We start from the raw sequence: 9,542 nt of genomic DNA, 5'->3' as shown, positions 1-9,542 counted from the left end.
TTTCCTGTATGGTCAGTTTTGGAATATGCACTATATAGGCACAAAACGGAAATTGAGAAGGTGTTAAAACCATATACAGTCTATGTTTAAAACTAGCCTACATTTTGACACAGGGACCCTCTTCAAGACAATGCCTTAAACCATCTTAAGGTCTTCAGCATGCCAATTGATACTGAAACTAATCAGGAATGTCATGCAGGAGTAGCCTAGGTGAGGGGAGAGGAGACAGGGAAAACAGGAAGGGGAGATAAAAATTAGAGGAGAAGGGATGCAAAATAAGTGTTGGGGAGGAAGGGATATAGGAGAGGGGGGAAGGTAAATATGGAGATAAGCAAAAGGATTAGAGACATGGAGCTGCTGTGGCCTGCGCACAGAAATGCCATTAGTTTACTTTTTGGTCTTGTAAGCAGCTTTCATACTGTAATTACATGACCCTTTTTCAAGGGGTACACAGGCATACACGTTGGATGGGAATGTTCTGTAAGAAGGAAATGTCTCTATTGTACCGGTTCACTTTATGAACACTGCTCTGAAGTCCTGATAACAAAAGAAACTTATTTTATTTCGTAGTTGGATGTAGAGCCCTTCGCCAGACACTTTTTTAGGACTAGAAAAGGTAACTTTTTTTTCTAGAGGCAGGCGTCCCCCTTCCTTGCCATATATGGATTAGGCCTAACGCATTGTGTCACGATGAAGTCAGATGAGCTTTAATGGTGCCTTCAGGTATTATGGGAAAATGTAAGTACATTTTGACTTCTCACAATTGCCACCTAGGTAGAAGGTCACTTATTGGAATTTTCTGAAGTTCACAGCCACATGGTCCTGTGTTGATTTAATTAAAACAAAATCTGTAAATAGTCACATGCAGCACCTTTGAACAAATACATTAAAATCTGTATACGTACATACTGGACACTGTAGGAGTTAATTTTCTCCAGAAGATGGCAGTAGTGCAACATTATGGGTGGAAGCTGCCATTAAACCCTAGAAGGAGAAGAAGTGCACCAAGGCATTTGATTCAAAACCTCAAAGAACAGTGTGATCTAATAAATATATTACAGAAGAACTCTCAAGTAATGTAGAGTGTTATCAAGTACTTTCTCAGTGTCTTAGACACATTTATATGATTAAGAAGATGAGTTAATTAATTAATTTATTTTTGATTTTTGTATATTGTAAGTATAAGATACTTTGATCCACACTCCATACCAGTTAAAGGCGGTAATGTACCAAATCGTTGTTTGCCAACCGCCAATAAACCTCAAAGAAGAATAGGAATGTTGCGTCCTGAAGTGCTAGGGGTGTCAGGACATTTACACATAAACCAGATGTAATTGGTATTTTGAAAGGATATTTATTTAGAATAAGGCAAACAGAACTCACAATGGAAAATGGGCCAATGGAGATCCTCAAAATGAAGACCACTACTCCAGCTACAGGAAAACAAAAGGCTAAACCAAAATCCTCTCTAACTAAAATACTTTGCAAAAAACTAAAACACAACACGCACAGCACCCCTGAACCTAGTGGACCTAGACAAGACAACCCTGTTGAGTGTGTGGTGTCTGAAGGTTTACAACTTTGACTTAAGGGTTGCTAGGGAATTCCTATGAACTTTACCCTACTGTTGCTGAAACATTTGGAAACTGTTAACATTAGAAGGGGCCCCCTAAGACAGAAGATATTCTGTAGGAGCTATACCATGTGTAAGGCCTTAAATGGTCAGTTCCCTACTCCAAGCACTTTAGGTTACATAAATGCACAGATATATATCATGTTTTAACAGCAGAACTTCAGAGCGACAGTATTTGAAGATTGGGTCGGTCGTCTCTCTCCAAGCTCTCTGCAGGAGTTTGTAAATTGATGCTGAAATCTTTGATGTAATAAACCTTTTTATAATCAAGATCAGTGTCATCGAAGTTCCTCTTGCACACATCGGCAACGCAGCACTGCAACTAAATATACAACAAGTGCAAGAGCGATATCAGTTTTGAAACTCAAACCCTGGCCCACTTCCTCACACACACACACACACACACACACACACACACACACACACACACACACACACACACACACACAACAACGAGACAAGCTAATCAGGTCTGACAACTGCCTTGAATTTACCAGTCAAGCAGGCTATTTGAGCAGGAGGCGGACTTCACTGGAGCCCGCACCAATCAGCGTCACCATCGCAGGGAACCCAGGAACTAGGCGGGACTTCCCTGAGCCAACCCATAGACAGTATATAAGAAGGAGCCAACCACACTCCATACCAGTTAAAGGCGGTAATGTACCAAAACGTTGTTTGCCAATCGCCAATAAACCTCAAAGAAGAAGAGGAAGGAGCGGGAATTTTCCGAGCATACATTGAACGCATCAACATTATCCACCGGAGCAGATTCATCAGAAAGTCGTCCATCGTTTTATTAGAATCAAGAAGAATTAAAAGGTAAATATGTTCATGTTACATTTTAAAACAGTTTTTTTTTGTTAACTTTTATGACATCGTTTGGCCATCACATATTCATCCGTTAAGCAGTCTGAAACGCCTCCGTCCTCCCTCACCCGGTACATTATTCTGCTGCACATTTTAATAATTTCTATTGTATCTAGAAGGTATGTAAGACATATCTGCATTGTGACTATTAACCCGCACCGAAGAATGACTTAACGTCACTAATTATGAATGAATTACAATAAGGATCCGTGTTCTATGATGGCTAGCTGGGAGTGCTAATCCACCTATTTCCGCATTGATAGTCCGCCCTGTTCATGTTGTTGCTTGTTCCATTGATCTCAATGCTGCAGCCGAGTTTCTTTTAATATTGACCATGATAGCGTGTTTTGTGTATATCTGATTAATGAAAAATTGCATGTGTATTGATGTTATGGCCATATCAGTCGTGTTCTTGTAAGAAGAGAATCCTAGTTCCAAAGTCCGTTCACTAATCTGGCAAAATTGGAATCAATAATCATGGGCGGAAAAAAAGAAATGACTACCCTCTTGTGGAAAATTCGGCAATGCAATTAATCACCAAGTCCACTTAATTTCAATTAAATATTTTATTTATTTTTATTTTTTTTTTAAATACCTACATCTCATTATCATCGTTGGTCCAAGATGCCCTGATCAGTTAGTAACATTTAATGTATATTGAAATAAGCGCTGATGGTGGATTAGGCACATAGCGAATTAAGGTATGGACCTTTCTTAAAAAGATCGAACATTTAAGAAGGCTTTTACTTTTTCCTGGAAGTAGGAAGTAACCGAACACGAAAATGACACCATTTTGAACGGAATTTGGCTTTGTGGTCTCTCCCTCCAAGAGAGTGGCATGTATCAGGGATACTTGCTCCTCCACGGTGTATTTGATGCTTTTAAGAAAATAAGCAAGACAAAACAGTCTATTTGCGTTAATACATCTTTCTCTTGATTTTTGTTTTCCCTTCTAGCAACAATGAATGTCACTCATGAAATACAATTGCTGGTGCAGGAGATTAACCGCCTCGGCAGTAAAAGTGAGTCTGTTATGATTTTCTGATTGGAGGGTGGTGTGTTTCATCTTGAGGTACTTTGGCATAGCTGAACGCAGAGCTGGGCGATATGGAGAAAATCTAAATATTTTTGACCAAATACATCAATGTCATTGCGTCAATATTGTAGGGTTGACTATTGGTGCTTTCACAAAATATTAGCACAGTGAGAGTTTTGATAAATATTCACCAATAATGTGGATACAATGACTAATAGTTAAAGGCAAATAATAAAACAGTTAGTCTGGTAAGTTCAGAAAATGACATCACTTTACTGTAATGCAGTCTTTAAAACCAGGAATCCAAAAACTAAGACGATCTCTAGCCTCATATATCGATGTGGATATAATATTGATATATTGCCCAGCCCTCGCTGAACGGTTTGGAAGCTTTGTTCATGCCATGAGTTCTAATGAACCACAAACATGCAATCATGGGATATTGATAAGTTCTAGTTCAGAGTACCAGGTCCAACCCGTTCTCACTCTGAACTTGTAAAATACGGATGTTTTGGCAGTGGCTGTCAGATACGACGTAAAAAGCGAAAATCCACATAGGGAGGTTGGTTGGGGTGGTGGATGTGTCACGTTTCCTAAACCCAACCGTCTTTCTTCTTTTCCTAAACCCAACTGTCCCGTTGTTCTTTTCCTAAACCCAACCGTCTCTTTCTTCTTTTCCTAAACCCAACTGTCCCGTTCTTTTTTTCGTAAACCCAACCGTCCCGTTCTTTTTTTCGTAAACCCAACCGTCCCGTTCTTTTTTTCGTAAACCCAACCGTCCCGTTCTTTTTTTCGTAAACCCAACCGTCCCGTTCTTTCTTTTCCTAAACCCAACCGTCCCGTTCTTCTTTTCCTAAACCCAACCGTCCCATTCTTGTCCCGCGTGTCATGGAAACGTAAGCCCACCCACAACCTTTTCCTTAACCTAACTGGGTCAAAAGTGACGCCAATAGTCCCGACCAAGTGCGTTGAGATAAAGCGCGTTTAGATATGACGCTGAAGGAGACTTTTAGCGCCAATAACAGCGCCAAAGGCCCCAGACCAAGTGTCCGTATTTTACGCGATGGGAGTGAGAATGTGTTGCCAGGTCACACTGCCTTCAGTTTTCACTTATTGTATTTAGTCCCACAATAACTCTTTAATAACTTATCTTATGCTCTGTCTTTGTGGTAGCCAGCCACCTAGTGCCTAGTCGCTTAATCGATTAGTTGATTGACAGTGAAAAAATGTTGTTTGTTATGTTATTGTAAATTAAATCTCTTTTTGTTACTGGACAATAGGTTAGAACAAAACAAGCAATGTAAAGAGGTCATCATGGGCTCCAAGTTTTCTAACATTTTCTAGTCTAAACGATAAATGAATCGAAAAAATGAGAATTATCTTATGCATGAACACTCAGGTCATTTTTACTTTTATTATTATTACTTTTAAGATAATAATCCATCCTATGTGGAAATAACTTTATCAATCTGCTCTGCTCTCTTATTACTTATTACTCTCAGATGCTGATGGTCAAACCAGCGTGAAGTTTGGGGTCTTATTTAATGACGACCAGTGTGCCAACATCTTCGAGGCTTTGGTGGGCACCCTGAAGGCCGCCAAGAAGAAGAAGGTGGTCAATTTCCAGGGCGAGTTGCTTCTGCAAGGTGTCCACGATAACGTTGATATCATCCTGCTCCAGGAATGAGGCTAAAGTTTGAACCAGATGGCCTTCTAGTGACTCACTGAGTCCTCTCAAATACTGAGCTTCTGCAGTGTACCAGCTTGTTTTCAGTTATCTTCCGTCACGTGCAAGGCTCAGTATTTGAATTCAAACATAATGACCAAGCAAATAAGATCAAACAGTACACTTACAGGCTCAGCTGGCATGTCTGCATATGATTTAATTTGATTTCACTGTGCCAAACAGTATCACAAAAACTAATTTGAGAATATTTTAGGTTCTCGGGGACTGAATTACGGCCATATTCATAGTTTCATATGACAAGGACAAATGGTGTTTCTCTCTTTCTCAGGCGCTGCTGTTTTATCAACCACGGGTCTGAAATGTCATTTTGACATACGCTTTTAAGACTACGAGCGCACAAATCAGGAATGTAATTCTTTGTGTAACGCATTCATTTGGGTATATTTTGTTTTATTTTTGGGAGAAATTACGGTATAAGGTAACTATCACAACCAAATGCCTCTCTTGATGGTATCAGTGTCAGGATTAAGTAGCACAGAACAAGACACTGGCTAGATTTAGCAACTTTGACAAACTTCTTCACATTTTTAATTAGAGCCCTCTGATCTTGACAAATTGTTTGTAATGGGTACTTGTTTTTAAAGCTGCACTAGTCTCCCTTATCAGTCTCAAGTGGCAATGGGAGTTAAGATCTTATTACCTTAAATTCATGTAATGTGTTTTCACGTTAAATCTAGTGCAGCTTTAAGACAATGGGTAGTGTGTTTCCACGCACAGTGTCAACAAATGGCAGTTCCATTTATTTACATGAGCCATTTCTACTACCTCTTGTGGACTTTGTAAAAAGACGCTATTAGACCAGTGCTTTTGGAACTATGAGAACAATTCCTTCATAGACATTACAAAGACAAGTGCATTTCAAGAAAGACTTTTGCACCTTTTTGTACTCGTTGCAATCTGCTAGAGTAGTTTTTATTCCATCTTTTTACATGTGGTGTGGTCAATAGTGAATTTTCTCTGCTAAACAAACTCCAAAACCTGCCTTTCATAAGAAACAGTTGATGAGCAAATGGCGAATGTATTTCTCGTGCAATTTTTATTAGTGTATAATAATTACAGGGTGATTGGTGCCAAATGCTAAAAGATGAATTTGTGATGTTTCTCAGGACCAAATCAACACAACCAAAATATGTTTAATTGTCCTGTAGCTTAAATTAGGTGTCTAACCTATGACGCAAGTTGTGCATTTATAGTTTTTTTTTTTTGTTTTATTTTTATTTACCACGATTTATTCTGTACTGTAGGTCAAATGATACTTGCAGATCAGGCGTGCCTACTTTGGTTCTGCTTGGTTTACCACCATCAAAACTCATCACTTCTTGTTTTATTGTGTCAAAGGTCCTTTTTTTGTTTTTTTTCATTTTGCTGAACAAGCACTTTCAGCTTGTGGTGTGGAGGTCCAAAGTGGTCAAAATTAAAATGAATTAAAATACGACATGAAGTGAATAATAATATGAACAAATACAGACAATATGTAGTAAAACATGTAATAATCCAATTTCCTTTTAAGACTCTGATCAGTGAACTCCACAATAACATTTTAGGTAATTTCTTATTTAATTAGGCTTTTTATTTTTATTTCAAAATGACATTTTTCCAAGTGACCCATTTTATTTCAAAATCTCACTGTTGATCATAAAGAATTTGGCATGGCAGATACAGCTACGTGATTGGCTGTTCACTCATTCAGAACAAGCATCAGCCAATCCCATACCTGGCTCTGCCCTGTTTGCCCATTTCATCACAAAAACTTTGTGATGAAACGTGGCTTTGATTAGTTAGCAAATTGCAATTTTAAATAAAATACTTTTGTAAAGTAACCTGTAAAACAATCCTATTTTGATTGAGTTTAAACTGTACTGGAATATTTAACAATTTAATGGTTCAAATTGTCATTTTGTCTTTATTTATATAATTCATTCACATAATACATTTCACAGAATCTTATTGATTTAATTTTGACCACTTTTTTTGTTTGATAAGTGGCTGGAGGTATTTGGATGCAAGAAGAAATATTTGTCTTAGATAAACACTAGAAGGACCAACAATCTCCAAATGTTTGGCTGAATGTAACATCTCCTACGTGGCAGCTTGTGTGCTACTCTGTCATAATATCAAGCATTATATATCACAAAGAAGAGAGGCAAGCGATCGCCGGGTGCCTCATCTGCAAGTTTTATAAGACCCTGTTCACATTCACTGCTGTTGTATTAACCTTCCTGAATCTTTTAGGCTCAGGTGCTGGCTGTTTTTCTTCACTTTGACTTGAATTATGTGATTTTTTTTTTTTTTTTCTTCCTGAACCATATAGGAGATTGTGCTCTAAACAGCATTAGTGACATACTATATCATGGATAAAAAATTTGTCGAAATCAGGAAAACGGAATGAGCTTAATCATATGCTAATTATGAATGAAGCTGAAATGAAGCCTAGATAACAAAATGTAACCATCAGAATACAAAACAATAGGCTAAGTAGAGGTCGGAAAAGTTATGGAAATAATGGAGAAAAAGCAAGAGTGAGGATAAACCATGCTGCTTGCATCACTGTCATCTAGGGTTATCCTGCTGCGTGTTGCACTGGAGTGAGCTGAACATAAATGCAAATTACAGCACAAGTTAACACTTAGCAGGAGGAGAAAGTTATCATTAGAGCGGTCCCAATACCTCGAGCCCTTTCTGTGAACTATTGGGATACCTGCATGATGTGTTCATGTGTGTCATTACTGTCTTTTTGTATTGGCAATAACACATTCCTAAAATAACAAAGGTTTCTGTTACTGTGGAATACGCTGCGAGAAATAAAATCTTTACACTTGAAGCCTTGAACCTGCTTTGCGGTGTGTTTTCTCTGACAAATCTAACTCTTGAAACACTTGATACACTGTGTATATGTTTTTAAATGTGCAACTGAGACAGAGCATGCTACATTGTTGCACTATTGGAATGTGTTGATTTGTAGTGGGCATGAAAAAGCTGATCGTTTTTTTTTTTGTATGTCTTAATTTTTCATTTATCGGATTAACATTTTTGGGTTAAAGTTGAATACTATATACTTCTGCTATGAATGGAGTGGAGCTTTTGGTTGACAAAGTAGCTAGTTCTCAGCTGCTTTGGAATCACACTCCATGTACGCTGATTTTTAAGGGCCACTATGGTGTGTTTTGGTGCAAGAAGATAGTGGCATCAGCAGGCAAACAAGTTGAAATATTACAGCTTGTTGTGTTGGACTTAAGCCGAATTGGAGAGCACCTGCTGTTGTTTTGTAAATCGTCTTTAGTCATGTTTTAACCGCCTTAAACAGTACCTGATAAGAAACCATTCAATTGTAAGATTTATAAATGGGGTTTGGCTTTCCAGTCTTCACAGGGAAAAGATATTGTTTTATATTTTCTTGTCATACCTTTCATTTACTCTGTTGTTGAAATAATCAGTTCAATTTAAATACCATTGATTGTCTTTTACAAACATCAGGCCGATGATATATGTGCTGTCGTAATGGCTAAATAAGACAGTGATGTCTCCCCAAAGGTATGTGATACTTATTACTTCTCATCAACTTCTTATGTCTCAAGGCTGAGTGTACTGCTGCATTCAGGTACTGTGGGAATATCTGCTTCAGCTGCTGTAAATTTGTTTTATTAAGTACTTTTTATATGTGTTAATAATAACAACAACATCACCAGGCACCATTACATCTATATCACAGTTATTGAAAATTAGGGACAGCGAGTCTTTATGAATCTATATATTTACTACATTTTAGATATATTGTACTTTTAACTCCACTACATGTATTCTTAAGTTTTAGTTACCAGTTTGCAAACTCAGGTTATTAATGCAAAATAAAATCAGCAAATAAATAATGAATTATAGATTAAGCTACCTCGCCAGTAGTTAAAATTAGCCCCACCTTTAGCAGCTGCGACATTCAAATTATACACATTAACGTATCAGTTATAATAATCCATTGATAGAATATCTTTCTAAAATGGGCCATTCTGCATACTAAGGACTTTAAGTATATTTTTAGAATAGGCAGTAAAATAAAAATGCACGTATACTGCGATGTGTGCAGGTATAAACAGGAATTTTATATATATATCCTTGTGTCAATAAAGGCTCATTTTGTTTTCTTCCTTCCATCATTCCTTGTGATGTATAAACAAAATAAAATGATGAAATGTTTGTGTTGTTTAGTGCTAGATGTTTAACACAAGCATTTGAGACTGTAAAATCCGGGCGTTCTCACAAGTCTT

The 9,542-nt window shown here is 37.6% G+C and overlaps 1 protein-coding gene across 1 annotated transcript; it reads left to right on the top strand.

Annotated features, from left to right (window-relative positions):
• The first annotated feature begins 2,310 nt into the window (after positions 1-2,310).
• On the top strand, positions 2,311-8,112 carry abracl (ABRA C-terminal like). Its single transcript, XM_031321844.2, has 3 exons — positions 2,311-2,452; positions 3,457-3,522; positions 5,039-8,112. The coding sequence occupies exons 2-3, from the start codon at positions 3,462-3,464 to the stop codon at positions 5,221-5,223; spliced, it is 246 nt and encodes an 81-aa protein (XP_031177704.1). The 5' UTR covers positions 2,311-2,452; positions 3,457-3,461; the 3' UTR covers positions 5,224-8,112.
• The last annotated feature ends 1,430 nt before the right edge of the window (positions 8,113-9,542 follow it).

Source organism: Sander lucioperca, chromosome 19 (genome assembly GCF_008315115.2).
Source record: "Sander lucioperca isolate FBNREF2018 chromosome 19, SLUC_FBN_1.2, whole genome shotgun sequence".
NCBI lineage: Eukaryota > Metazoa > Chordata > Actinopteri > Perciformes > Percidae > Sander > Sander lucioperca.
The sequence above is the reverse complement of the archived record's forward strand: the minus strand, read 5'-3'. Positions and strand labels throughout refer to the sequence as shown.